The sequence below is a fragment of the Hylaeus anthracinus genome, unplaced genomic scaffold (genome assembly GCF_026225885.1).
Source record: "Hylaeus anthracinus isolate JK02 unplaced genomic scaffold, UHH_iyHylAnth1.0_haploid 4, whole genome shotgun sequence".
NCBI classification, from domain to species: domain Eukaryota; kingdom Metazoa; phylum Arthropoda; class Insecta; order Hymenoptera; family Colletidae; genus Hylaeus; species Hylaeus anthracinus.
The window spans coordinates 13,987,382-14,010,527 of NW_026535289.1; the positions used below are offsets into that span (position 1 = coordinate 13,987,382).

General features: G+C 38.4%; 3 protein-coding genes across 6 annotated transcripts; 1 reads left to right on the forward strand and 2 right to left on the reverse strand.

The window, feature by feature from the left end:
• Positions 1-385: 385 nt before the first annotated feature.
• On the reverse strand, positions 386-6,067 carry LOC128895010 (PAN2-PAN3 deadenylation complex subunit PAN3). 3 transcript variants are annotated; one of them, XM_054157210.1, is made up of 9 exons: positions 6,003-6,067; positions 3,595-3,851; positions 3,181-3,438; positions 2,730-3,105; positions 2,523-2,639; positions 2,219-2,458; positions 1,856-2,138; positions 1,425-1,779; positions 386-1,042 (listed from the first exon to the last, which is right to left on the reverse strand). In XM_054157210.1, exons 2-9 carry the CDS (start codon positions 3,670-3,672, stop codon positions 926-928), a joined length of 1,824 nt encoding a protein of 607 aa, XP_054013185.1. In that variant the 5' UTR covers positions 3,673-3,851; positions 6,003-6,067; the 3' UTR covers positions 386-925. The 3 variants fall into 3 exon arrangements, with proteins under 3 accessions (XP_054013185.1, XP_054013183.1, XP_054013184.1); XM_054157208.1 differs by lacking the exon at positions 6,003-6,067 and adding an exon at positions 5,101-5,910; XM_054157209.1 differs by lacking the exon at positions 6,003-6,067 and adding an exon at positions 4,545-5,910.
• Positions 6,068-6,426: 359 nt separating this feature from the next.
• Positions 6,427-7,406, forward strand: LOC128895030 (DNA-directed RNA polymerases I, II, and III subunit RPABC5). Its single transcript, XM_054157240.1, has 2 exons — positions 6,427-6,756; positions 7,050-7,406. The coding sequence occupies exons 1-2, from the start codon at positions 6,662-6,664 to the stop codon at positions 7,156-7,158; spliced, it is 204 nt and encodes a 67-aa protein (XP_054013215.1). The 5' UTR covers positions 6,427-6,661; the 3' UTR covers positions 7,159-7,406.
• Positions 7,407-7,526: 120 nt separating this feature from the next.
• Positions 7,527-22,479, reverse strand: LOC128895015 (proton-coupled amino acid transporter-like protein pathetic). 2 transcript variants are annotated; one of them, XM_054157216.1, is made up of 10 exons: positions 22,218-22,479; positions 11,164-11,206; positions 11,008-11,084; positions 10,827-10,922; positions 10,104-10,254; positions 9,894-10,015; positions 9,438-9,802; positions 9,180-9,363; positions 8,940-9,106; positions 7,527-8,859 (listed from the first exon to the last, which is right to left on the reverse strand). In XM_054157216.1, exons 2-10 carry the CDS (start codon positions 11,164-11,166, stop codon positions 8,618-8,620), a joined length of 1,407 nt encoding a protein of 468 aa, XP_054013191.1. In that variant the 5' UTR covers positions 11,167-11,206; positions 22,218-22,479; the 3' UTR covers positions 7,527-8,617. The 2 variants fall into 2 exon arrangements, with proteins under 2 accessions (XP_054013191.1, XP_054013193.1); XM_054157218.1 differs by lacking the exon at positions 22,218-22,479 and adding an exon at positions 16,439-16,463.
• Positions 22,480-23,146: the final 667 nt, after the last annotated feature.

Here is a 23,146-nt window from a genome sequence, read left to right on the forward strand (position 1 = left end):
AAGCGAGTGTAAGTGTGGGCAAAAGTCTGTCCGTGCTGCGGTCATGCAATTGTACGAAGGAAATGAGATCAAGTTTGAGTGATTGCGGACAGCAGTCGAAGAGAGGAGGAGAGCGGCAGGGAATGTAGATAGGACAGTTCAAGAACCGAATCTACAGATCAGCGACTGGATATACTGGAACGGACAAAGCAACACATTCCCGCGGAAGTCGAATACGTCGACGCGATGTCGCTTTCTAATAATGTTAAACGATATTTCCTTTGCCATGCTGACACGTTTCTCGTTACGTTTTTTTTTTTTTTTTATCTTTTTTCAACGAAACAGTACACAGGGGTACGGTGAACTTTCGACGATGATCGACCCTTCGAAATAATTACAGCGATGATTAAGATTGCTTTCAAAAATAAACATTTATTTCAAAATTAATGCTTACCAGCTGTACCCTAAAAACTAAGATCTAACCTATACACCGATTGTGTTTAGGTGTTGTTCTTAAGACCTCTTAAGACTTCATTGCATTATTAAGTCGTGTACAATTGTTTCATTTTCAGTATAGTACCGTAATAGCTTCCGCAGCAAAATTCATACACTTCTCTGGCTTGTATCATCACATGATCTCCTTGTACACACACACACATATATATATATAGCATGTCGCATATATATATATATATTACATTCAAATGGCAGTGCCAGAATGTATTCTGCGCGTATCTAATGATTCGACTCGAAATCATGCTTACAAACTGGATCATGTACCATTTTCTTATCACCGAACAGAATTCTCGGGCCAAAATCTCACTCTCCTATGTCTCGATAAAAATTAAAATGATAGTACCGCTAAGTGGTGATATCACATTTATGGTTCGGAGTATGTACTGTCTGGTCGGTTGATGAAAAAAAAAAGAAAAGAAAGGACACAGACCTAGACAGCATCTTTTGCAGATTGTACCAGTTCTCCAAATGAGGTTTCCAAGCATTGCCGTAATTCTGCGTAACTTACTACTAACACACTTTGTTCGTCTCGTGACATCAAACATATCTATAAGATTACGAAAAAAAAAAAAATATTCGAAAATACGTATTAAGGGATAATCCAAAACGATCGTTCATGTATTTCGTATGTACGTACACTGGTTTAAAAGAAACCTGTTCAGAGTGAAACAAACACGTTGAAGTTCTATCAATCGGAAGTCGAAGTGTATTCGCACGTTTGTGTAGTATGAACGAGCTTCTTCAAAGCCAGTGTTGATACATTGGTAAAAATATAGCGGTGAAGATGGGCAAAATTCTTATCTCTACGTGGAACATGTCGAATCACGAATAAAACAGATAACGTATAAAATAGATCGATATCCCATCGAAGAAAATTTTGCCCATCTCTGATCGATAATTAAATAATACGATTTAAAAGAAGAATATACCTTATCCTGAGAACCTGAATCCAACTTATTTAAACAAGATACAACGTGTGCCATATCCAACCATGGTCTCCCATCCGCTGCAACCTGATGAAAAACGTAATCCCTAAACAATTTGAGCATGTATCGGTCACCCGTCTCTGCCCACGTGGGTTCCATATTAAGTTCAGGTCTTTCGTTAATGGTAGCCAATTTTACAAGTAACTTAAATAATCGTCCATTCTCCAGCTCCTTGGCAAGTTCATTCTCCAGCACGTCTGATCGAAGTAGAGCCGCGTCTAACTGTGTATAAAATCGCGCTCCTATCATTGGCATGAGATCGGTTACACTTCTTCGTGCTTGATTAGAAAGTAAATACCTATCAAATATAAGAGGCGAGATAGTAAATGTGATTTTAGGAAAACCTGCGTAATAGAGGTAAAATGTGTACGAACAGAATGAGATTTCGAAGATCCGTGGAGTAAGAGCGGGCAACGAGCTCGAGGGAGGCTTGCATATTGTCGCGATGGACGGCAAGGAGGCTGCGACATGCTAAAGCCAACACCAATTTTCCTAGGGCGATTAAATCTTCCTGTTGATAATGTGGTATGAGCGAAAGTGGATTTGCTGCATTTCCATCGAACGTAACCACGTCCGGTATAGCCACGCAACTCAAACGAAGTCTTGTACGCGACGTCAGCAACACTTTCGTAGGATCTAAACATCTGTATGCCAAACCTGTCGAACGCAATAGCAACATCTAGGATCTTCTTAGGTATTACTTGGACTGTACTTAGATATTATTCAAGTATACAAACCAGCAGCATGTATGACGCGAAGAGCAGCGGTGAGTTGGATTATGTAGCTCCATATGACACTTTCTGGTAACATACTGCTATGTTGCTGTCTCAAAATGGTATTTTTAGTATGACTATAAGGTCTGGGAGCATTAGGGTCCGAGGAAAATGGATCCGTGTATCCATTCAATTTAGTAGCTGAGAAATGCTTATTTAATAACGTCTCCGAACCAGGATGATAGTCGTAAACGAATACCATGGCTGTAACAATAAAATCGTTTCGTAAAGATACACTTAATACAGTTTTTAGTACGTTAATACAGACAATGGTCACCAAAGGCCTTGGTGGTGAAAACTTCTCGTAACTGCACTAAGTTGGTATGCGATAATCGCTTCCACATATCCACCAGCACCATACATTTCGTATTGGCAAGTCTGAAATCTAAGAACACATGAAATGCTTATTTCAATACCAGTTTCTAACTCTTTTCGTATAATTCCGTTGGATAGTAACGAAAGACGAGAAACTCACCATGTATACGACGTAAACAATAACGCGTACCACTTTTAATGCTGGTAGCTTTGTACGTTGATGTCTGATATCCAAGCATTGTCGAGGCAGGTTTATGGATTGGTTCTAGCGGGCACAGCTCATGATAATTATCTACCTCGTTCGGTAAGTCGGGAAATCGTACTATATCGGGTTGTGCTAACGTTAACGCATTTTTCTGAAGAATGTCCATTCGTAAACTTTCACTGACAAAGAAGCTAGGCGTTGCTTGAGGTGGTGGAGTCGAAGGAGCAGAAGAGCTATTGGATGACGGAGGTTTCGCCGGTTTCACTGGCTGAAGATGCGCAGGTGTACCTGGATAGACAAAGCCTACCTGACCTGCTCCCACATTTGCGATCTATCGACAAGAAGTATTATCACTAGATTAGAGAATAAGAGATAAGTAGACGCGTTAACTTTTAAACTTGCTTACAGTTTCAGTTCCGTCCTCGGCTCCAACAGTATCGGTCGCAGCATTCCCAAGGTAAAAATAAGTAGTACCGCCCACATTCTCTTGCGAATGGTAAGAATTATTGAAAAGATTTGGAGAACTGCTGTTGCTACTAGTTAGACTCCTTCCAGGTACAAATTCTGGACTGGCAGTTACCTTTTTTTGCGAATCCAGAGAAAGGTTCGACAAATGTTTTGTAACGGCGGTGGTACTTAGAGTTACCCCTGGGCTTTGACGATTCTATCAAAAAATACATAATAAAGAAATTATGCGTTGTAGTCGTTTGTCTACTAGTTACATTTGATTCAAGGCTACATCTAATTAGATGATATAAAATGGAAATTTTTACTAAGATTTGACTCTCCTCAAATAAATTGCAGATGAGTAGTACACTACCATGTAGGTAGCAAGCTTGGACTCCAGTGGAACGCCGTTTGTTTGAGGGGTGTATGCAACAAACATTGATGGGTCCATTTCTCCTTCAACCACTGCATTTACTGCTATCACGCTTAACCCTCACTTCGACTCTTTCTATTTTCCACCCTGTTGTAAATCACTTTGCACCTGCTTCTCTCAATGGTAATTAACAAATGTGCTTTACCACAAGTGGTTGCTTTCGTTAAAATATAGATACACGCTGCGATATCCAGGTCCTGCAACATACCTTATAGATACATAAGTACAAGTAAAAAGTACCGATACAAAGATAAAGATTAACAGTAGAGTACATAAAATTGTCTCTAAACAAAATTCATAAAATTTTGTATTTCTTCAATTTTTTACTTAATAATGATTAGTAATATAATTCTGCAATAGCAACTATTTGATGAAGAAATATGACTGTAAGAAAAGAGGTAACGTTGAGCTAATTCTAATGAATTCATTTACATATTCCTGAATATTTTTAAAATCTTAGTAGAACATTAAATGATATATGAAAACCCAATAAGTAAACAAATAGCTATACAAGTATGATTTAACTTTATTCTCACTATATGTCTACTAAATCTTTCACGAATCTTTGGTTTCGATTATCTTTGGCAACATACAAACATAGCATCTCCATACTGCTTATTCTACGTCAAGTTGTATATACAATTTCCCATTTCTATAAATGGTTCAGACTAACGATGCTTGCACATTACCAAAGATAGTTCAACGCAGAGTAAAGTTAAACCACAGTTATACAACTGTTTGTTTACTTATTTATTACTTGAAAAAAAAGAAACAAGTAAATATCATCTGCTACTCTACGAGAAACAAAACATACAATTCGTTTACAAAACTGCCTGGTTATACTAGCATTCGTGTGAAATGTGTACGTGCATAAATTTAACGGAACGTACCGCTCGCTCTAAACGAGAAACGAGTAACCTGCCGCGTACGGTTCGACGAACGGCGAGGATAGCGAGATTCGTCGATTATGAATGAAATTTCGTAGACAGCGGACGCGGTTTCATTGAAAAAAAACGAAAACAGAAAGGGTGAAAGGAAAGGAGACCGCGACGAACAAGCAGATTAGCACGCTATAGCAATGGCAGCTGATTTTGACAATACAGCGAAAAAGACGCACAGGATAAATAACCTTGGCTTCGCGTCGCTGACGACGAGGAAACGGAGGAAACGTACGAGAATTCGATGAAAGAAATCGGAAGGTTCGCGCGACAGAGAAGTAAAGCGACCGATGGAATGAAAATACGGGGACATGTTACGATGAAACGCGTACCGAAGAGTACGCCGCGTTAACATAACCATTTAACGCTGTCAGCCGATGTCGCGTCGGTGTACGGTACGGCGCCAAAATTCCGATCCCACCGATACGTTCGCGACACGGAACGGAAAAGCCGCGCAACGAGAAAATACATACAACAATTTACAGAGTCTATTTAACAGCAATCTGACCGTGTTATAACATGTTTCCATCCAGCAGACAAAGGAGAAAGCAGAACCAATCCGATCTTGTATGTTTATGGTGTTCTCCCTTTGCTTCGGCCTCGTATTTTTCTCTTTCTTCCTCTCTCCCTTCCACCCTCCTATTCATGTCCTTCGATCGGAGCAGCTGTCTCTCTGCCACGGCTTGTCTCCGGGCGCGCGAGACGCAACTTGTATATTTACCTTTCGAACGCACAACCCGCGAATCAGCGAAATTTCTTTCCATTAAATATAGATCACGAATAGGAGCACCTCGTAACAATCGATTCGCGACGTTTATTCGATCGGATAGCTTGATTTTTGATCTATTTATCGCGAAACATTTCGTGCTAAAAATCAAATACGGATTTTCATTCGAAGCGTCGAACTGTTTGCTTATCTTTTATTCGTTGTTGGACATTTTTATCTAGATGGGAATTTTTCTGCTTCTGGCGATTCTTAGGTCGCGAATCGTTCGCGAATGATCTCTATTCGACGATCTCGATCTGGTATGATACGTTATTAACAGCAATCGATTGCGAAAGAAATATGCGTCGCCTATTGCGCCGTGTTTCATATATTATTCGTGTTAGTACTCGGTTTGACGAATTTGGTCAAAGATTTGTATCGATATTTACGAAACGCGATGGGTATAGTTCTTGGAAATGAGATATCCGTGAAAACAATGTCTAACGGAGAGATTATCTGATAACACGATTTCGAAGTAAATTTTGTTAAGATATATTCGCAACAGAGCGACGCACGTGACTTGTTCTTCTATATACGAATTGTGTGAATATACTAAATAATTACATGTTTCTTTAACGTTTTCTGTGTTTTACCGGCGGTTCTATTTTATGGACAATATATTGTATCGTAGTTTGAATATTTACAGTACACTTGTGAGACTTTTCAGAGCAGCGTCCAACTTCTTGACCGATTCACTGGACTCTTTTTATTTCCACCAGACCGACGCCAATGTTACTAGCAGTTACTAGAGCTCTGATGCTCTTACAACTATGGCGTCAGGCAGAAAGGGCAAAACCCTAGGCTTCGAATAAATCTGAAGTGTGCCGATATGTTTCTTTTGTTTCCCCTTTTGAACATTTTCCAGAGAAAGAACGAGACAAACATATCGGCAAACTTCAGATTTATTTGAAGCCTAGGGAATATTATTCGATAGAATAAACGCTACGAATAAATTGGAATAAATCCCAATTGAACAAAAATTGTTCCTATGAAGTGCACCTAGTAATAACGCTTGCATCTACGATTCCCTGATTCTCATGATTATGTTGGCAACACTAAAATATTTCAATGTGTGTAGTATCCTACATTCATTTGTATATACATAGTTGTGTATACTTGTGTATCTTGTGTTTATTGTATACGATGGATTTGAAGCATCGAGTTTTCGAGAACGAATAACGACGAGTGTTTCCATTTACTCGTTCCCGTTTGCGAAGTACCAATAAACAAAAGTGTGTAACGACAAACGTGAACTTAACGTCAACGTAAATTCAAATAATCTTGTTTAACAAAGTTCACGACAATGATCATACCTGTACGATGTTTTACATGCGGGAAAGTGATCGGTAATAAATGGGAAGCTTATCTTGGATTACTACAAGCAGAATATACGGAAGGGTAATTAGAATTATTTTAATATCCAAACACTAAGATAAACGAAGAATAACATAATTTGTAAAGAATACTTATGTTATGGACATACCTAACCTCTATTCGTAGAGTATTATCGAATGCTTAAAAATATAATATACAGTAAGTCTTCGAATTACACTGTCTCATAGATATAATGGAAAAGAAAGATTTATTCACTTGTTTTGAAAGGACTGTGAGTCGAAAACTTACTAGATATTCAAATATCTTGGATACATACTTCTTACTTATGCATCACGTGGTACATATATGTGTTGCAGAGATGCTCTCGACGCATTGGGATTAAAACGATATTGCTGTCGCAGAATGCTTCTTGGACACGTGGATTTGATTGAGAAACTTTTGAATTATGCACCATTAGAAAAATAAACACCATGTGAAATCTTTATTTCGACAATTCATCTTGTATATTGGTCTGTATATCACAGAATTACATAAATTAATTAAATAAATTTTCATGATTCCAAAGCAAAATACACATGTACATACTTCTATTATATTAAAATGTATCATTAAAGTTTAAAAATGTTATTTTCACCTCACAATTACAGCATTTACTGAATTGTACATACATGTAGAATGGGAAAGAATTAAAATCAACCAATTATAATGTAAAATGATCTGTATTTTATAATTGCGTTTGTTGCTTTTTTCTCTTTTCTTATCATGATTGTGTATAAATTTTCAACAGTTGTATAAAAAGTTGACAAGTTTATAAAAAGTCTATTAGCAAAAACTGCTCTGACAAAATATTATGTTTTTATTTTGAAAATATGTATTTACGTTAAATGCAACATAGAAAAGTGAAACATTTTATACACTGTATATATATTACATGCATAAAACATGCAACAGGAACTTACTGTACACGGACATTCGTATACATAAACAATTCTTCTTAGGATTTTGAATATTAAAAGGCTTTGCTACATATCACTAGTTAATGGTATCTTCTGAAAAAAATGCAGGAGGTTATATTTCGAGATTTGATTCTTAATCTGTAGAGCCAGCTACACGTACATCCAATTTCAATTTCTTAAATAAGAAACTCGTATATGGATGTAATAAACATGCACTTATGTATGCTCGTGTTTATCAATCTTAACTAAAATAAAAAATTTTAAATAACCGCATAATTCGAGTGTCACTCAGTATATTCTGCATTAACAATTTCTAAAATAATATATGTAAAAAGAAGCATCAAATACTTTTACGAAGAGCACTATTAATTAATAAATAATTAAAAGATCCGTATCTGTATTATTATACATGTATCTTGCTTTCATTTCAATTGGTATTTTTATTATTCAAATGTAAAGTTGTTTTAAAATACTGCCAATGTTTTTCAGTCTACATTTTTCTCTAATTAAATAAAATCGTTACTTGCAACTCTCAAATCTATCAGCCACTTGATATGTTCACTCCAATTAAATCTTTTCATATAACCTTCGCTGACATTATTCTTTTTATTTTATAAATCATTTGTGCGTAAACATAAGTTGAATTACTGCATACCGAATATCGGTTTTTTTTAATTCTCCTTTGCACAACAATCAACTCAATGTTTGTTATTGCAATAGTTTCTTTTTTTCTATCTTACTAGAGCACTTCATGTAGGCACATAAGTAGCAACTAAATTTCTGATAGAAATCTTTGTTTTCCATACATCTGATGTACGTTATTGCAATTGATATTTCTGAACCGGTCATTTTTTTTTTTTTTTTAATTCTTATGATTGTCTTCCTAAAGTATCAGAAATTTATTGCGTTCGACTCGGTGAAGTGGCTTCCAAACAATTTTAGTTTGGAGTATTGGTATATGTACAGATCTATCTGTACATGTCCACAATTTGTATTAGAGCGCTACGAGAGCCAAATACTAAAGCCATGAGACCAATGATACATATGACGATGTTCTTTAACGCTACCCAATTGCCTGGGCCGAAACCAACGTCCCAGTAAGTTACGGTTTCGATGAACACAGGAATTAATAGCCCCAAGATGGAGAAGCAAAATGCACCGATCAATCCAATGAAAGGTTCGATAGTCGGTACAATCACAGCCAAGAGAACTGTAACACACAGGGTAAACTCATAGAAATTCATCTTCATCGAGCAACGTGTACTCTTATTTAAATAATTGAAAACATACCTGCGCCACTGACCATAACAGTTCTCAAAACATAATTTGCTAGCATAGGTTTCTTCTGGAATCTATCCTTTATACCGTCCCACGCGATATCGAGACAAACATAGAATTGTAAACCGAATGTACAATAAACTGCGAGAGCTATCAAAATCTTCACAACTTGGGCGGGTCTAGAATAACATTTACGATACTTTTATTCGTCCTCGTAGAATTAAAAGTATAGTAAAACGCGGCAACACTTACATTTCTTCCGTCGGCAAGTTCAACGTGATACTGTCCAACGTTTGGTCTTGGTATTTTACGTAACCCAAAAATCCAAGTAAAATGTATATAAGGGTGACTCCAGACATTCCTTTATTGAGAACACCGCAAATCCCGACAAAGTGTTGCGGCGTTTTCATGTTATTTTCCAGCGGCATTACAACACCTAAAAAAAAAAAGATTCGTCGTGCAACCATTCTCCTCTTTCTAGTTAAACGGCCAAGATCAAGTAAAAAGTACCTATCGCCTCCATGGCAAAAATAGTAATGCTGAAGAATCGCGGAAAGTCCTCGATAGACGCGAATAAAGGCACAGACGTGATGGGTGGTATATCCATGACTAAATAATAGAAAGTTATTCCTAAGCCTGTTCCCATGAATATATTGGCCACCATAGAAATAGGCGCGAGGTATTTCAAGTTGGGAATCCAACTGAGTAATATCATTGGGATCAGCAAACAGGCTGTCATTAACCTGATACTGAACGGACCGGCTTCGGGATCGTTGTAGTGGTCGATGATTTGATTGAAGTTCATCGCAACGATTACCGTGTACACGCTGCAGGTGCCGAAGTACGTTGTAAATAAACTAATTTGTATGAGATACCTGCGGGGCAAAATCAATGGAATGTTACATAGTTACCGTTTACGACGGATATCTGAGATTGTTATACGTTTCCGTCATTAGGAAATCTTACCTGATCGGCTTTGAGAATTTTCTTCCCCATTCTGGTCCCGTAGCAAACGCTTCTTCCGCTATATCGGCGAAGCTCATTTGCGTGCGGTGCGTTTTGTGATAAAGAACGTGCGCACATTTTACCTAAAGCATTGCAAATTTGGTCGATGTCGTTATTTGTAATCTCGTTACGATATTACTTATCGCATTCGATGCCCTGACCTTTACTTACCAAAATGTATGCACAGTGCGTGCAGACAAACGCTACAAGGATCGTAGCAAATACGCCAAGGAGGAGGCCGGCATTCTTGAAAGCGATTGGCATGGACAATATACCCGTTCCAAGCGAAGCTTTCAGTAAATGCGTTAATGTGTCACAGTCCCTGAACAAAGACAAGATTAAACTGTAATTAACGATATGGGTATCGATGCCTTGGGTCAAGCCCAGAACTTCTTTTAATTCTAATCAGAATGTCACCGTAAATACAGATTGTACAAACAATGAGAAATGTTTGTACGAACATATTTACGCTGTAGCATCGAGTAATAATATTCGTAAATCTTGTTTCACATTGGAAGAGTAGCCAGAGATAGCCCAAGATATTCGTACAATCATTTTAACACTTTATTTACCGGGAGCCTATTTATAGGCTTTTTAATTGCAGCATTTAGCTATTCGAATTTATTTACTATGTCGATGGTTGTCTACTTGCAATGATCAGTGTTTGGTAACAGACTTGGCTTTCAATGTACCCGGTAAGTAACAGTATGGAGGAATTATTATCAGCCTAGATTGGGATACGCTACTGTAGAAAATTCTTTTTTGAATTAATGACTGTTTATTAAAGACTATTTAGAAATAGCCCGGTAAGTAAAGTGTAAAGTGTAATGCATCTCATATGGAAGTGGTCTGAGACGATCAGTTTAAAAAATATCGTCGATTGAATTCGCTTACGTCGTTGGATTATCAACTTTTCGTTCACTGAATGGATCGAAAGTTTTCCCATCTCCTTGAGCTTCTACATCTCGCGGAGCGACTTGTACTTTGTATCTACAACGAAAAGAAAATATTTAGATTACCCAGATGCTGTTTCAACGATAACACGTTCAAGAATAATAAAATTCAGAAATCCTACTTGGTCAGTACGCCATCTTTCACGTTAGACCCGTCCGTGGGCAGGAAAGTGTCCAATTCCGTCGGTGTCTTGTTATCCTGTAATAAAAATAATGTAATAAATATTTATACGAATTACAATGTATAAAGGAAATTATAGATTTTTACTGAAACATACCATTTTGTTGTGTGTGTGGTTTCCTGTGCCCAGAATAAATTATCTACAACAATGAAGAGGACTGATTTGATGAAAACAGAAATATGGCAGCGATTTTAGAGTTTTGTTTTTAACTAATGTAGCATTAAATGCCTCGGTGACTGATAAAGTCGTACAACACTATGCGCGTAACTTCTTTGGTTCTTATTTGATCTACAGGTACATTGTTATCATCGCGGTTTCGTGATTTACAACTTATATAATTATGCTATAAAGAGTAGCGCGTATCGTCGTTATCAAAACACTGATTCGTTAATCAGTTGCGCTTCGCAGATGATTGCACTAAATCCACGGGTAAATATAATTTCGATCAATTTCGTAACTCTATCGTCGAGAACCGTTTCAATAATTCCAAGCTAATTGTTATTAAAAATAACAGAAAGAAATCAGGTGCGTAATCAATTATTGCCTGACAATTGTCTACCGCAGTCATACTGCAAAATCAGCTTGGATAAACACTAATAATTAAATTTTAATAATTATATAATTAATAATTTGAATCATTCATCTCCGACTAGCAGAGTAGGCGCCATCATGGCGGTCATGCAAATGTAAACACGGTGTACGTTTCAGCCTATGAATCTTTAAATATTAACATTCTTAAAAAACAAACAAACAAATAAGCAAAAATCCATAAGTACGACAAAATATTCCGTATTGAAAGATAGACTAATAAATTATGCTTTAAAAGCAAATTATTGCACGATGATAATTACACAAGTGAATTCTAACAACGGATAAAAATATCTCCGATTAGGAGAAGAGAGATTCCAGACGGAATAGACAAAAAAAAATTACATTTATGTTCGAAGAAAAACTGTCGCTATAAAAAAAGGGAATGTTAGTGTAATAAGAAACGTTACAGCTGGCTTGATAAATTCTCGTCCGCCGCATACTGCGTTTCTTATTACATACCCGTCGCTATATCCGTCAATAATCCGCGCATAATCAAAACGTCGTTGCGATACTTCTTGGCATCGGTTATGTAAAACAGTATTGAAAGACTGCGTTCGGCATCAAGACTTTGACCTTGGGTGTAGCAGTTTCACGCGAATTAAACTACGCACGCGGAACTCCGTCAACACGGCCTACAAATTACGTGGGAAAAATTCGAGTAATAATAAAATAATGTCGCAAGTATACTTTTCGTTATAAATCTATTTATTTTATTACGGATCTGAATAGCGGTTACATATTCGTAATATCATCGAAATGTTTATTATTCGGCGAAATATACAATTTGTACAGGATGTCCGAAAAATGTTGGAGGTCTTTGAAATGGGTGCTTCAGGAGGTGATTTGAAACAACTTTTTCCTTAGCGAAAATGTTGTCCGAGGCTTCGTTATAGAGATATTAAGAGAAAAGCCCCGACCAATCAGAGTGCGAGTATGCCGGTGGGCGGGGCCGTCTAACGCGTCGCCTACGCTACCGTGGGCGTTCCGCCGGCATACTCGCGCTCTGATTGGTCGGGTTTTTTTTTGTTAATATCTCTATAACAAAGCCTCGGACAACATTTTCGCTAAGGAAAAAGTTGTTTCAAATCACCTCCCGAACCACCCCTTTCAAGGTGTTACAACATTTTTGGGACACCCTGTATATTCATACCCTGTCGGTAAAACGGATTCTCGTTGCTGGCGGGGTACATTACGTGCTACTTTTATATTGTTATTAACTATTTTCGAAAACTGCCATATCTCGAATTAACAGAGTCGGTTTCAGCTATATTTCCGGGGAGGGGGAAATCTAAAAATTGTAGGTCCGCCAAAGTAAAGTTTAATCGTTAATTTATTTACTCGGAAATATACAGATCTCGTTATCTTTTCCATTAAGAAAACACGGATTACTACGGTAGTTTTATAAACCAGTCACGCAATCGCGAAAGCGTTTTATTAGGTGCGATCAGTGCGATAGAGTAATCTAATCCATAGTTTATTGACATGGGAGTGAAGCGAATGTGATGTAAATACACCATAATTTTATAAAGCATACCTAACATCTTATTCAAATTATGTATTATTACGAAACACATTTGAGCTGTCTAAAAGTCTGTTAACCTATCATTAATCTCGATAACGGCGGGAATCCCCGAATGCAATAAAGGGAAATGGTTTAACACGGTAATTCAGTTGCATCTATTATGTACGTGACTGTTCGCAATTCAACACTGCGACCGACGTTCCAAAGAGTCGCGACCCCAACCTTTGAGACCGTAGCCTACGTACTATTGCCACTGCACGCTTCCTACAGGGAAAAAAGTCACTAGTCTAAACTCATTAGCCACAATTTCATACAAATATCGTTAACCGCGTTATCTATGGGGTACGTAATTAATTACGTAAGAGATTTCTCAAGACTGTTGCAAGTTATCGCTTCGAGAGACGAACGTCCAAGATGTACGAACCGTACGCCATGTTGCGATAATGACGATAACGCGAATATGCATTCGTTCAACAACGTCCCGAAATAGTTCGAGAATTAGCCGTTGAACGACTGCCACTGTAATCGATGAAAGACCCTTTGTCCCCTAATACTACTTATATTGTTCCCGACACTTTTGTTCTTCTCATCGGACAAAGAGCGGTACTGTTTAACCTTTGTTGTCTCCTCTTCTTTCACGGACAAACGCGAAGCCACGTTATTGGAACCTATCTTCTGTTTTTCCGATAATAATTTTTACTAACGCCGAGAAGAAAAATATAATCTTATCTCGCGAACACTTGCATAAAATGTACGATCAATCGTTTACCATACCGTCCTGTTTTCGAAGTTTCCCGCGTTTATAATTAGAAGACTCGAACGGGATATTTTAGAAAAGCCTGAAAATATCTAATGTACGGCTGGGTAAATTTAGAAATTTATTTCACCGCGACCTTACACAACTTCATTTTATTTGAAAATTCTTACATAATTGATAATCGAATATTTACGAAGTGCACCTCGAAACGCTGCGAAGAAAATACGTGATTTTTTTTTAAGTATTCCTCGCTGATATTTTATCAGCGGGTTGTAGGGGAGAGAGAGAGTATAAGACAATTAATAAAAAATATATATATATATATATATATATATATATATATATATATATATATGTGACCACGTAGATATGTGACATTCATCGATCATTCTTGACGTTACATTCGGACATTGTCCTCAAATATATAGAACCCGTTGGCAATCACACACTGAACGATCTAATGGATGCGTGCGCAGAATCTAAATATAGTACACACAAAACGACCCTGTAATTTTCAGTATTATCTAGACCCAATAACTGTCTCCGATTACAGAAACGATCAATATTTCCTATCGTTCGAAATTAACCACGACACAAGAAATAATTTTTGTTTGTCCCAACCGTGTCTCTCTTTTATTTCATTATCTCGATAATAACGCTAACCCTATCAAGCTGATCAACGTAGGTCGAACCACTTACTAAAAATTACCCAATCTCCATCCGATCTCTATTATAACGTACCTGTATACATAACCTAAGCCTCGATCTATTCGTATTTTAATATACCACAATAACCAATAAATATATCCGTTTAAACTAGAACGATAAATAATTGAATGTAGAGACGCGAAATAAATTTCTAATCCTAATAATTGAATGTAGAGACGCGGAATAAATTTCTAATCCTAATAATTGAATGTTTCGCGCGAGCGAACTGGCCGCAATCACGTCCTAACGATTTAATTTCGTTCCGCGTGGTCGAGACGCTGGAAAATAAATGGCGAATTCGCCCAGCGTCGATGTCGAACGTATCATTAGTCCGATCGACCTTGATTATTGTTTCACCGTAACGCGATATGCGATACGTAGTCAAGAAGTCGAAATGTAGTCAAGGTGGCAATTTGTTGGCCATTCACGCGTCAAACCAGTCATCGCGACCGACGCGCCCTCCTCACGGCTTCGCGGTTTTTCCGTCATATGAAAACTGCTGCACCTGTCTCGGGTAAACGAAATAAAAAAAATGCGTTACGTAACCAGCGGGTGCGTTCGTTCTTACTTGGATAACGTGCCACGAGGGCGCGGGGCGGGGTTACAGAAATTTTTCTTCGTGTCGCGAAAGCGTCATTCGCAGCGATTGACGTAAAATCAGATAAGAGCGGCTCGTATCATAGACGACCGTGCCGACGATTCTCGCAATCCACATTGGAATTAATTAATCTCTAATCTATCCTCGTTAAGGCGGCAATTAGCGGGCCGAGTGTCACGTTGAAAATTAGGTCGTTCAACTTTCAGAGTTAACCTCGCTTTAATTATGCTCGACCCTCGGACTACGAACCGCGCGATCTTACACACGACGTCCCGCATAGGGCCAAATTTGATTCGTGGACAAATTATTTTTCTACGCATTCTAGACAATTTCTTCTTGGTCGAAATAAATTCTTCTTAAATAAATAGTTGTTAAAAGAAACGGTGGGCGAACAGAGGCGAGGCGCTCGATCTGAAACTAACCTTAAAATTGCTGGTTGGACGAAACCCTAGACCAGAGGTTCTCAAACTTTTTAGATTCGTGGCTCCTTTAATACCAATCGGTATGAGACCAATCTGAAGTATATTAGACAGACTACATTTTGTGACTCAAGCTAACTAAATATAAATGTTACTATTTCACAAGACTTAATTTCTTAAGAAACTTTACCGATATTTATTTTTCTTTCTCTTACATTTTTACATATTACATCTACATATTTACGATACATCGCAGGTTCCCAGTTTGGGAATCACTGCCCTATACTACCATTACTTGAAGTTTGTCGATAACATTCGTCTCGTTTCCTCTTTCGAACATTTTCCAAGGAAGGAAACCAGACAAACATTATCGACAAACTTCAGGCAATGGGGGTCTAGGGTTTTGAACAGTGATGGGCAAAATCCTAGACTTCGAATAAATCTGAAGTTTGCCGATATGTCTATCTCCTTTCCTCTTTTGAACATTTGCCCAAAGAAGGAAACGAGACAAACACACGTTCAAAATTTTTGAACAACTTTGCGATACCCTCCTTTCCACGTGACCACAAACGTAGTAATAAATGTACGTATTGTTCTTCCTATTATTACGAAGCGAACGTATTCGTCGCCATTAATTTCTCGCTTTTGTCTACCGAAGGCGTAAGAACAAATTGTGCTTGACAGCCAAGAAAATATATACGCGATATACACATGAATAATATGTGTTCTACAAGTGTACAATGCACCCGTGTCATTATTTTCCTTACTTTACTTACGGTCATGTACAATGCATATGACAGCACTTCGAACGCTTTTAGAGTTCTCGAATTATTTTGGATCTACCTAGACGTTCATTGCATACGAAATATGTATCGGAATTATTGAACCTCGTTTGTCGAATCCACTATCCGATTGCGAGACTCGGCCGATTCGAAACTGTGGACAGAATGTTATCTCCCTGACACGAAAACAAAGTCGGAGCATTCTGAAGCGAGGAGTACGGGGAGACGAGAACTACAATGTAAACACACGGCTTGGCTGTGAAATAAAACAGTGCCAACGGATAAGTCAACGACGCGACGTCCATCAGGGGTTACTAGATATTAACACCAAACGTATTTATCGAAGGAAATCATTTTCAACGTATCCTCTGATTTCCGATAAAGTAATCCAACGAATACATTTATTTTTATAAATAAAGCAATCAATTACCAATACGTCCACGAATTAATACTCGCTCTGGATAATAAGTAGCTGAAAAAAAAAAATATATTTTAACGAATTAATTGTTGAAATTCGAGCTTATAATATGCGGTTGTATCGGCAGCTCCAATGAGTGGATGTGAGTCTTCTGTTCTAGTGTGTTCGTTACGACTTATGCGCGTGGTGCATGGAAAGTGTTCCATATTTGTTCCTAATATGTATTATAATAACTAACATGTTTAATAATCTCTATTCTATCTGTGTTTCTAATATAATAACTAGTTTTAGGTAAGGATCTATACATATATAATTATATATAATTTAATATAGTTTAGATATAATTTTATTAAGAATATATATATACATATACATATTCCTAATAAAATAACCAACATAAATACAAAATTTTAAAAACAAAATATCTCGATATAGAATATCTCCGAATAAATTTTCGTAATTATTCTCATCGAAAACCTTCGAAGGTACGATACAGAGAGTGGAAAATAACGAAATCGTTTGTTTACAAATAAGAAGATACTGCGACCTTCGCAAGTCATCGGAAATATGGTCATAAGCGATTATCCCACGTCAACGGAAGTTCTTATCGATACAATTGTTTTGTTGACCCGTGTCAATTAGTATCAGCGAGTCTAAAGGACCATCTAGAATCTACGGTTCATCAGGTTCTCAAGCAAATTAGCTTCTCGGTGCGAAATTACGCGCTGTTATGACTCGCCGTGCTTCGTCCAAGTGTACGTAAATACTTGAAACCGAACTATCGGAATGGATCGTATTCGATCGAAACGCGGTACCGTGTTACTCGAACGACATGAAAAAGTGGCGAATTACTATTATTACAGATTTGCGAAACACGATGAAAGTGAAAGGTATCGTGATACGCCAAGTGAACTTCTCGCGTTACTTTGGCGAATTTTCTTCGCTGATCGATTTCCAATGATTCGAACTTTAGTTTTAAACTAACCCAGTTTAGTTTCGAGTAACGATTGTTTCGAAGTCTCGAAACGAGTTAGTTTTGCAATGGCGCGCAAAAAAAAAAAATATCGAATGCGTCTTTTTCACGAGCATCTCGTTACGTCGCTAAATGATCTACGAACGCAACCTACGAGATGTTTGTAAACACTAAATTGGCTCCGTTGCTTGGCCGGCGGCAGGATGACTAACGAAAATGGCCGGCGTCTTACGGTGGATACGGTAATTGTGCAAATAAACTCGGTGACTAAGTCTGGACGGTACTACGAAGCGTGGGAAACGGCCAATCACGTTTCCTAGATTCGAAATTCGCTTTGCCTATTTTTAAAAATCATACATTAAACAAATATATATATATATATATATACATGTTGAATCGAGTAACCTCCTTCTTTTCGAAGTCGGTTAATTAGCTGCGATTCCAAAATTCGATTTTATTAATTTTAACGTTTTCTGTATACCGTTAAAAAAAAAAGAAGAAAAAAAAGACAGTTGACCGTTTACGTTCTTCGTTCGAAAAATTGAATAGTCACGTAGGTGCGTAAGTGTTCCGTAAATAAAACGGTTTCGAGAAACGTACAAAATTCCAAGATGGCTGCGCGTCGGCCGCATTTAGCCATCATACGCGTGACTTCCCACGGACTTGACACTTCGGTAATCCACTTGCGTATTATCCTTGTGAAAATGTAACCCAATGTGTTTAAAAATAACGTTCCGTGAACGTAAGCAACCCGATAAGATTCGAGACTCTTACGGCTTTACGCTTTTATTGCTCGATCTCGTCAGATTTTAAGCGACGCTGTCGCGTCTCCGTTGTGCATGTGCATTATAGTTTGATCGATGTGACTAAACTTGCCTGGCAAGTAGGCCATCTGAGAACTAGGCTTTCTAGTTCGTTGCCACTCGCGCCAAGGTTACGTGCTCGATTAATTCACGCAAAAAGAAAACCGAGTAATCTCCGTTTGTAATTCATTTCAATTCCCTCGTTACGAGACCGTCGTTTATCTGCTCGATAATTTGCCGAATGACTATTCAATTCCGACCCATTTAAGCTTATCCAGAAACGAAGGATATTTTGAAATTAGTAAATTAATTAACGCAAGATCAGAGACGGGGGTATTCGTATTCATAAATATGAATAAATTTATGAATAACTCGTTGTTCGCATTTTTATTTATAATTAACTCTTCATTAAATAACGTTAATCACTTACTTACATTGTTTACTATCCCACACAGAATCGTTTTCACTCCAAACAAATGGGTAATTACAACAATTATGTAATGTACGCAAATAAAACAATCATTGTTGTTAGTATTATGAAAAAACATTATAGTTAATAAACACGTATACGAAACTCTGGAATATGTATAAGCACCTTGGATAATATCAATAAAAATATGATACAAATAAAACGTGAACAACGCGCTATTTATGAATAATAATGTGAATAACGAGTTGTTCACATTTTTATTCGTGAATTTATTCATATTCATACTTATCGATATTTATGAATCGCATCGGATCACTTTTGCATTATCTTAACGAGATCAAATTGTTGCTTGGATAAACCAACGCGGTAACATTGCGAACTTTCGTTGAATAACGCCTGAAAATATACGATACATAAGAAAAGAAAGAAAATGTTTCACGATGAATGAAACAGACATATCTGAAATATTAATTGGTCGAGATGGTCGGTAACATTTCGCAGCATAAATCAATCCGTTACGCGAGTGCGTAAGAAGGAAAGTCAATCAGGTTACAGTTATGCGCGATAAGTTCATAGTAATTGCAAGGTCAATGAAATTATTCATATCGTATAGACTCTGCGGAATGGAGATTCTTGAGTAGTTTCGCCTCCGACCAGCGTATCAACCGGTTTCAGTTCGAGGTTCAAGGCTTTCGATTCCATATCCGTATAGATGGGATTTGTAAATATTCTACGACTATTCTAAAGAAATTGTTTTTCAGGATTCCAGAGGTTTTCGAGAATATCGTTCACGTTCAATTTAGAGAGGATTTCACGGTAGCATTGAGGGCATCAAGAGGGTAATTGCTGCGTCCTAAACAATATTTAGAAGATAGATCGTAAAAAAGTTCGACCGAGCCCTTCCACTCGATAACGAAACTGGATCGAAGCACTGATGGACAAAACCCCAAGTTTCGAGTAAATCTGAAGTGTACCGACGTGTTTGTCTCGTTTCCTCTTTCGAACATTTGCCAAAGAAGGAAACGAGACAAACATGTCGGCAAACTTCAGACTTCTCGCGTCGATATCCCTCGATAGGTTAAAATCGAAAACAAAGAGTCTCCCGTACACCGTCGATAATGTCCCCCATCTGTTTTACCCAAAGAAAAATTCAAAACTGTGCACAAAAAAAAAAGAAGGAAAAAACCGTAAACGACTTTCGGAAGCATTATGGAATACCTTATCGCCGCGTTAGCTAATTAATGTTACCAGTTTCCTCCGCGCGCGATACGGGCAGGAAAAAGTACGAATATGTCAAGGAAGTCGGTGGACAAGTGGAATTAATTATACGGAAATATCGATGCCTGAGCGACGCGGTGCAACGAACGAATTCACCTACGTAGAAACGTTGTTCCGATATGGAGGTCCGAAATATCGACGCGAAGTTACATCATGCGATGCCACTTACGAAGGAACCGCCATAGCGGGCCATACAAGTCGCGTCCACGCAAACTTACCTCCACGTGCTCGCGGCGGCGTGATTCCTGACGAAACACTGCTCTACGCTTGCAGCTACCGCAACTCCCGAAACAACATTCACAAGGAATTTCTACATCACGATTTCGAATTATCCCGAATTTCTGTATTCGTTACAAAGGCTCGTTTACGACGAATCGAAACGTTTCACGTACAATGGTACAATCCATATTTAATATAAAATCGTCACGAAATGCATTTATTTTTCGCGTACCTCGTGGGACGTTAGTATACATATGTATAGATCAGTTACGCGCAATGGCTTTCGTGAGCACGCGTTGCTAATAGTTACTTAATTTTATCGCCTTGGGGAGAAGTTCGATATCGTCGATTCGTAATTAAAAACTGATCGCGGTTTCCTAACCTATAATCTTAAGGAAGACTCAACATGTAGAAGACTCATCACGTGTGAAATTTGAATGTGAATTCGATACTGTTTTCTGGGCTCGAATAAGAAATACTTGACATACATTTTAAATATATGACTACAATATGGTCGTTCGTAGAAGTCGGGAAATTTGCATCGTAAAACAACGTAATACTCGAAGCCAGGGAACGGCACTTCGGAATCACAATGCCTTGTCCTTTCCCCGAATTTCGTCTTTACCTTCTTCGTTAACGGTACATACGTAGGATTCACCGGGAATAGCATTCGAATGCAGCTGGCGGTCAACCACGCGCATAAAAGATTCCTAAAATACGCGCTGCAGCCAGTCGAAGACGCAGAAGATCACAAAGAGGCCTGATGGAATTGTAAATGACAGAGAATATCGAAACCGAGGCTGTGTCCCGTTCTCGCGGCGACGATACACTATCAACGGAATACTTTATCAGTTCCACTCGTGCTGGTACGGTTTGGCAAAATTTTGTACGAAAGAGACGAAGTGGCGACAATATTTACACCGCTCTCGGCAAACACAGATACCGAGTTGCACAATCAATTACCATATTAATAGCCATTGTTACACGTCTCGACTTAATTGCTCGCGATCAACGCGAAACTAGAATACTAATACAGAGTAGTTTCTTATTCGAGTCTAAAAAATGTTGGAAGTCATCGGAGGAGGTGGTTCGGGGGGTGATTTGAAACAACTTTTTCCTTGGCGAAAATGTTGTACGAGGCTTCGTCGAAGAGATATTAACGGAAAACACTGACCAATCAGAGCGCGAGGATGCCGGTGGAGCGCTCGCGGTAGCGTATGAGAGCGGCCACTTAGCGCGTAGTCTTCGCTACCACGGGCGCTACATCGGTATACGCGCGCTCTGATTGGTCAGTGTTTTCTCTTAATATCTCCTCAACGAAACCTCGGACAACATTTTCGCCAAGGAAAAAGTTGTTTCAAATCACCTCCCGAACCACCCCTTTCAAGGACCTCCAACATTTTTGAGATACCCTGTATATGTATCTACTGTAACAAAATAATCGCGATAAAATTTGTCTCCGCGATGGTGCACGTTGAAACGAGAATTTCAGATATCGATCATGCGGTTCTCGATCGTCGCTCGAAGACTGTGTCCCTAGTCCCTATCCCATTTCCAAATTGAAATCGAGTTCACCGACGCTATAAATAGTGGCAGATGACGCGGACGCGTCTAATATTGGTTTTCGACTCGGAAATTAAAGTTGTTCGTACCTGTCGTGCGACGACTCGCTTGTTTACGGTGAAAAAGAACACAAACGTGGTGCGAGCCGATGGATCCCGTCTAACGATGTTACCTCGTCTCTGGCGTACGCCGGTATGTTCGGTGACACAACGATCCACGAATTTATCGCAACGTGTTTGTCACGATCCCGTCCACGCTGCGAACTTTTCGCAGCACCGAGTTATACACGTACCGGCGTGCACCACCGCGAACACCGACCGAAACGAGACTGCCGTGCGGACGCACGCCGTTCAAGAATAAACTGAAAGTTTTTGTCCCCGGAAGAGCGTCGCCGTGTTTCATCAGACGACCGCCAGGGGTCGAACGCCATACCCGACCTTCGATCGAATTATTGTCGCAACATTTTTCTCGATTTTATAAACGATCTTCGATAAATACTCGCTGGAAAAAACGAACGGAGGACGCGCTGTTTTAGGTTATGGTTCTATATTAGAAATTTAAGGAATTTTTAGGAAGATTAGATTGTTGTTTATATAAATAAGCGAGTATTCTACGAGTATTCTGCGAGTATTCTGCGAGTATTCTGCGAGGCTTATACGTAGAATTTGGGATGGAAAATTTGAAATTCGGATAAGGTTGGGTAAACGTGTTATATGAAGAGATGATAATGAAATATAGAGACTAACTTTTATCTTAAACTTTTAACTTGCATTTTCGGACTTTTCAGGTCAGAAACTACAGGATTTGATAATTTGTAACCAAAAAAAAAGTGGGCCCCTGAGACAAAGTTTAACCCTATTATTCATTTATTTCTTAAAATTAGTTACCATTTCAACGAGCTCTTGTGTTTTATAAACTCGCACTCAAGAAGCGTGTCGTATAAACTTGTACGGTAGAAGTTCTACCGGCGCACGTGGTCGTTTAACCTAGCAAGAAATCCTGAAGAGATAGTCTCGCG